Genomic DNA, 7,455 nt, shown 5'->3' with positions numbered 1-7,455 from the left:
ATCTGGCACATCCATGGGCTCAGACAACTGCTGTTGAACACAGGCATTTTTCAAGCAATTTAAATTCTTCATAGTGCTTTAAGAAGCCTCTTAAAAATAGGTCCTAGTTTGCCACTAGGTCCTGGCAAAGCTGTTGTCCATAGCAATAGAGTCCTGGAGGCTGTAATTTATGGCTTGAATTGAAGAACAATCACAAAGGATGTCTTTTTTTTTTGTGTGTGTGTGTGTGAAATAATTGAGAATCACTATTTATATGCCAAGTAGGATTTTAATAGCCAGGTGTTAATGCCTGGAGAAAATTGTATATGTCTCTTTGCAAACATGAGTGGTTCAAGCCACAAGTCAGTAAGAACAGCACACTCCATGAACAGATTTTATCAAGAGAAGGCAGGTGAGGAAAAAAAAAAAAAAAAAAAAAAAAAAAAAAAAAAAGTTAAAATATATAGAAATAAAACAGTAAAGGACTGCTTAGACCCTGTTTAGGGCATAGCAGATAGATACAAATCTCCAGTTTCTGCTGTCACTGTAAAACAAGTGCCCAGCATGTAGCATGTTATGCAGTTTCATCTTTGTGGAGCAGGTGAACTCTGTAGCACATCACCACATCCTGGTACTTACATAGTTCAGAGTTAGGAACTTGCTGCAGTGCTGCAGGGCTCAGTTTTCTGACTGATTTCCTCCACTGGGTTATGAGAACATGCGTTTTAAACCATCTGACAATACATTACCTGTGCTATCTGAACTCTCATGTTCTGGAAGAATAGATTTGCCCTTACAAATACTCCAATGACTGGCCTTCAACTGATGTTAAGATTAATTGCTCAAAAGCTGGAGTAGGTGTCTGCACACTACACCATGGTCATTTTATCATGAGTGCATCAGGCAACCATTCCCTCAACACAAAAAGCTCTGTAAAATTATCTTACATTTGTAAATTGAAACAGAGAAAAGCAAAGGCCATGTTCCAAGAGCAGAAATGAGGACATGGTAAAAGCAATGACAGCTGGTAACTCAGCCTGTCCAGTAAACAGTGTGGCAAGTCTCCACAGGACCTTCAAGAGCCAGTACATAGATCTTTTTGATAATGTTATACTATGGGATTAGTAAAGACAGAAAAAAACTTTTCCACTTCAGTCATTTGTTAGATTTGACATTGCTACTGAAGGACACAGTCCTTTCAGATGCTGAACAAATGTGACTCCTACTGACTTAACATCAGTGGTTCAAAGGAGAACCTTCATCTGAAACACATATTTAGGTAAGAGAGGAAAAGAAAATCTAGTACTCCAGTTGCTCTAGCAGATTATGGGGGGATTTACAAATAAAACATGTTCTGAATGCTTGATGTCCATTTTGGCAGCTCTTAAATCTTTTTTCTTATTGAAAACTGCTGTTTGCTGCAGTCTATATAAAGGCTGGATTTTGCCATACAGGAGGCATTTCAATTTATAAAAGCATCTCAGAATATGGAATCAAAGCTCTGTAATTAGTTAAATTTCATAGGAAGTGCTAACATGTATTTCCTAAAGAGAAAATTAGTGTAGTAGCAAGTGTGTGTCACTTACCTAGTGTGAATTCACCTGCTTCATTTATGTGTCATTTGTCCTCATTTATTTTTAACAGCCTTCTTCAAACTAACACTTGACAAAAGGTAAAAGATTTGAGTGCAGTACACTGAGATGTGCACTTAGCTGAAATGAATAAAACATGTCAAGCAAAAAGTCTTCTTCAACTGTTTCTGGTGAAGCTGTTCCAAAATTCTTCTGGATTTTAACTTAAACTTTCTTACAATTTTGGAAAAATAATTTAGGCATGTAAGAGAATAAAGATATCCCAAGAACCATATGGATATATACAATTGTATTTAAGAGGCCAGTAATGTGATTTGTTTTCAATAGTGTTGCTAATCACCTAATCAAATGCCCATTCAAAGATCAGCAAACCAGTATCAGTCAAATCAGTGGACCTTATTCACTTACTAGCCTTCTTTATTTAAACAAAACAAGGGACATGTAACTTGCTGTTCTAATGAAGGGTTACAGACACAGACTGAAAAAGGCAAAGTAACCTGGAAGAGAGTGCATTTCTGAAATAAACTGCTGCTTTAACAAACCATTTCTTGAGATCGAGCTTGAAAAATAATAGGGCTATATATTCCACTTAAGTTTGAAAATTCAAAGCATCGTTAGCTAAAACAATATACAACTTTGGTAGTTTTTTTTAATGGGAATGATAGCTTTGAAGAGCATTGTTCATGAATATAATACATACATAATGCTGGGTTTAATATTTTATTTGAATGACGTTCAATGTTACGCAAAATAAATTTTTATGTTACATCCACTGTGACATCAACTAAAATGTGAACTAGTTTGCATAGGTTAGTACTTTGGGCAGCATGATGTTGCTCTAGTCCACCAAGGCTTAAATATTCACAGTGTAGAGGAAGAAACAGGAATTAAAGCATTTCTACTAAAATATATTTTAATAGCTGGTGTTAACTTTCTGCATAACAAAAGCCAAATTAAGATGATACATCATATGATCCAAGAGTAAGTATATCTGTCCTTTGAAAAACAATTGTTACCTTCAGAACTGTATACTCCCAAATACAATACAGTTTTACAAAATAACTAAAACTTTACACACTTGAAAGCAAACATAAGCCAAACTGCACAGCGGTTCATTTTTGCTTTTTATGTCACACTGCAAAAACCAACAGCTGAGAGGTTTTCCACATCATGCTAATCAATGTCAACACAGTCATTGCTGTCTTCCAATGGTCTAGCAATTTCTAATAGTACTATTAAATACACATGATTGAAATGCTACAGTATAGCTTATTTTCCCCCCTAAAATAATAATAATTAAACAAATGTCAACAACAACTGGATTACAACTTAAGTACAATATGCAAATTCTATTTATCAGACACAAGAAGCATATGAAATTTCTTTGAATATACTGTTGTAGTGCAGGCAGTTTAGGAAATATAGCTTTCAGGTTTTCCTTCAAAAGGAATGAAGGGGTTCCTATGGCATAAAGCTGGAGAAAATCACTAAAGCACTGCAAAATGGTTTGTTCTTCTACAGCTCACCATTACTTTGCATTTGCCAGCACATCAGTTTGGAGATCTTTCAACAGCATCTTTTGTCTGTTGCAGTATATTATTTAAACATTTACTAACTAAAGCTTATTCTGTATTTTAAATGGAGTATTAATCAACATAATTAAAATCTAACATTTTATACCCTGTACCACTTTCTGCCAAAGACTTCCATATTTGTCATTTCTTTTTCATTGTACAAGATGACATGCCATCACTGTACAATAAAAACTAAAATTATTACCTTTCCCAAGTATTGGAGACCTTTCATATCCCCGAGGAACACTCAGTAGGGACACATTTGTCACAAATACAATCCATGGGAGGTGATTCTCTGTCAAATCCCAATCTGCTGAAGTGGTTTATGGTATGTCAAATGTAATCAAGAAAACCCTGTTTCATCAAGATTAAATGCTAATGTTCCATAATGAAAAATTACAAACTGCAGTATCTGTAAGTAGCTTTGTTTAGAAAATGAAGATTAGCCAGGCAAGAAAGAGTAATGAAAAGCAAGGCACCCATTTGTTCTTGTGTATATGTATGAATATGCTCTATGTAGTTTTCTATACTTATATTTAAATATATGTAAGAACAATAGCACATCATAATTTCTTTGTTTCTAAAATGCTTAACATGGGAATGTGTGAACTTCCAGCCTGAACTTTGGAACATCTTGGGAAATTTGTCTCCTTCAAAGTCTGTTCCTTTCCCCAGGGGAAAAAAAAAAAAAAAAATGTTTACAGGAATAAAGTATAGTGAGGGAACAAGACTGTGTCAAAAAGGAATATACATTTTTAAAGTGACAGGACAGCATACAACATCTGTATACAACATACAACATCACCCCTTCACACAACTGATGCTCCAACATATGCCTTGTGAAACCTGCACTTGTCCGAATTGGTTGTTGACCTACTCTCCCTACATTACAAATTTTAGATTTTATAAAACATTTTGAAAATTGCACTCTGGTAATATTGGGCCTTTGATAGCACTGCTTAGAACAAATTTTCCCAGTGAGAATAAATAAAGGCTGTTTTACATTAAAGATGATGAAACATGCCAAAAGAGCAAGAATTACTAAGCACATACAACATAAAAAACCTGACTACATAAATGAGTAACTTAAAACAGATCCTAATAATTCTGCTGACATACCATTTTCATCAGAAATACAATTCATATGCTTTGTTTTCTTGACCTTTTTTATTTTGCAAATTGCTTTAGGTGCTTTGCCAGGTTACTGAATATTCAAAATTCATAAACGAAATTTTATTTCCATTGTTTAGCTCCACATAATCCTCCATTGAGATCAAATATTCATTTTCTGATTTACTTTTCACTATACATTCAAGACTGGAAGTCTGACGTAGGAAGAACACTGATGTATTTATAGGTTGAGAGTTTCTTTTTTTGTAAATCACTAAAAATTGCAACTTCATGCAATTTATTTATTCCCTACTTTCTTTTCCAGTCAGTTTGTTAGCAAACTGACAACTTGCTTTTATTGTTGTCAGCATTACAGAGCTAATAGAGCAGCACAGCAGCAAGTGATATCCAATTCTGCCTCAGGCATCATCAGAAAAATTTGCCAGCCACCATAAAATGGGATTCCTCTCTCTGCTGTTGATGGCTGGTGATGAAAACCAATGCAGAGGAAGACTGCTTTTTTGAGAGCTTCTAGCTGAGCCTACCATATCAGCCTTTTGAAAAAGCCATTTGACTTGCAGAGCTAGCTAATTTAATGTGGAAGTCACCAGTAATGCATAAGGGTCTATTACAGCCCTCATTTTTCAAGAATTTTAAATGACAGCAATGTGACCCATACAGATTGCACATTTACAGAATCACATTCCTGGTTGTAAACCACATTTTTTGAAGTTAGATGCTCCTGGTCAGCTTTAGCCTTGAAATTAGGCAGTAGACAAGAAAGCAACACAATTCCACAAACATAGACTTTTTTTTTTTAATGCAGTCATTCCATCCTCTGTTTGGCAGCCTGGAACCTGCCCTTTGTTAAGAACAGGGAAAGAAATGCATTAAGTTCTCCAATTCCTAACGATACTCAGAAATAGAACTAGGAAGTGTTTGTACTGACAGATTTCAGTTGCAAATTTCAGATGTGATAGAGCCACATTGTCTTCTTTGTTGTTTAAAGACATATTATACTGCAGGCTTCCTTATTTTGTGAAATAAAATATTAAATTATCCATAATCTCTACATTTAGTTCTACTTTTAAAATTTCAGACATAAAAGAATGCCAGTGTAGATTCAATATTCTGACAGCTATTCCAAAATTAAATTCTCTATCACATAGCTGAACACCAGAAGTTACACCATCAGCAAACACACTTTCTTCCTTACTCTTATATGCATCCTTATGAGTAAGTTCCCACATGGATCTTTTACTCTCTTTTCCTTCCCCCCAGAGTTTCACCCTGGGAGGGAACACGGCACGCTCCTGGCATTGCAATAAAGCAAAAGGAATTCCCTTGTGACTCAGGCCTGCTCAACTAGTCCCTCACAGGTCCATTAGGTCACCAATTATTTGATCTCCTTCTCTCAGCCTCACTGACAAAGACCTGGATCCTGTACTTCGGATCATAAGTTCATGGGCACCAAAGAGCACATGTGAAAGTTTGTCAGCAAAATATTGTTACTGTTTTCTACACATGGCTAACCTGAAGCGTGATGGAAGAGAATACATTGGACTTTTGTTTGGTTAGTTTTACTTTCAGTGTCAGTTATGAAAAACAATAAATCAGTTAAAAAATATATATATTTCTCCTTCATTAATCATTTTGTAAGCGTATAACTCACTGTTGAATCGCCAACATTTTTGAGGAAACAGAAGCAATAGGCCACTGAGCTGAAATGCACTACAATAACCAGAGCTCTTCTCCACCCTTCAATGGAGGTGCAAATATTTCTGCAGCAGGGGTAGGTGCATTAGCTCATCAGTAAAGCAGCCATTAAGCGAGTTACTTGTGAAAAGATGGAGGGTTGTGACTGCACACTTTGTGTGACTGCACAGCACTGGGGCCTCACACAGGCTATTTACAGCAGTACAGGGGAAAGTAAAGGAATATGAAGTATTGGTCATACATTTCCCTAGTGGAAATTTCTACTTAAATGCTAAGTAGTTTTAGAAAGAAACAGAAGAGCTGACTGTTTTTATACTCTAGATAGTCTCTGCAAGGAATTTGCTGTGGAAAAGATACTGAAGAACCATGAAGCCAGGCATGGACCTAACTGATGGACTGGGATGCAAGCAAAGCTGATAGAAGAGGTCACTGTTGTGATTAAAAGAAAATGGATAATCCAGAAAAAAACGTGGGCAAGGAAGAGTTGGCAAAGTGTTGCTGTCAAAACAGACCTTTCTTATTGTCAGGCTGTTGGGCAGTAGTGTTTTTTTGTTTGTTTGTTTTACAAATATATTACTTGTCATTATTTCAAATGATTGAATTTTCTACCCAACACTTTTATTAGGACACTAACTTCTCAAACATTAAACATCTCCTTAATAATCGGAAGATGTGATCAAATTCAGTGTGTTAACCTCCTTTGACTTCAGAGTGCCAGAAGAAATGAATCAGTTTCATGGTTACTATAAAGAGAAATAACCTCTGAGATGTAGAGAGAAGCTATTTCCCCTTTACAGCTAATTGACCAAAATCTTTATAAGATTAGCAGCACCAGGCTTCGATATAAGTTTTGTGTTCCTTTTTTTTTTTTTTTAAAGGGAGCACTATTATAAGCAATGCTGTTTTCAAAGCTCTAAGCTTCTTGTTTATTTGTCTTTACTTTAAAAGACTCTAAATGAGAATGCAGACAGTTATAGCAGTGATAAAGTAATGAGCATGTGGTCTTAAAAGATTCTTCTGACTTTCTAAAAGGTTAGATTTTGAGTAAATCATAATAAACCTCAAAGAACTAGAGACAAAAGTTAGTTAACAAACTCAATATAATTTGCTGGAAGCATTCCTGTTTTCCCAGTTCTCTGAACAGTACCATACATCCAGCCATCATCAATTGGTTGCACATTGATGATATAGTCACCATCCCTGAAGGAAACTTCGTCTTCATCTTGAGCACTGTAGTCATACATAGCTCTGTATGTTCTCTGTTGAAGGAAAGAAAACAAGGTTGTAAAGTCTCTGGCCTAAGCAGAAATACTTTCTTTCTCATCTTTGCTCAGAAAAGAAGAGCTGTATTAAATATATATGTACATATATTTTTAAAATAAAATAAAATAAAATAAAATAAAATAAAATAAAATAAAATAAAATAAAATAAAATAAAATAAAATAAAATAAAATAAAATAAAATAAAATAAAATAAAATAAAA

General features: G+C 35.0%; 1 protein-coding gene across 4 annotated transcripts in view; it reads right to left on the bottom strand.

Annotated features, from left to right (window-relative positions):
* Nucleotides 1–2,200: 2,200 nt before the first annotated feature.
* The window catches only part of NEBL (nebulette), a 255,761-nt gene continuing 250,506 nt past the window's right edge, over nucleotides 2,201–7,455 (bottom strand). For all 4 annotated transcript variants that reach the window (XM_068673772.1, XM_068673773.1, XM_068673771.1 and 1 more), the window contains one exon: nucleotides 2,201–7,230. In XM_068673772.1, the coding sequence (XP_068529873.1) occupies nucleotides 7,054–7,230 (177 nt within the window). In that variant the 3' untranslated portion in view covers nucleotides 2,201–7,053. The remainder of the gene's footprint in view (nucleotides 7,231–7,455) is intronic.

This window comes from Anas acuta, chromosome 2 (assembly GCF_963932015.1).
Source record: "Anas acuta chromosome 2, bAnaAcu1.1, whole genome shotgun sequence".
Classification (NCBI taxonomy): domain Eukaryota; kingdom Metazoa; phylum Chordata; class Aves; order Anseriformes; family Anatidae; genus Anas; species Anas acuta.
Note: the sequence above shows the minus strand (reverse complement) of the source record. Positions and strands in the feature narration are given on the sequence as shown.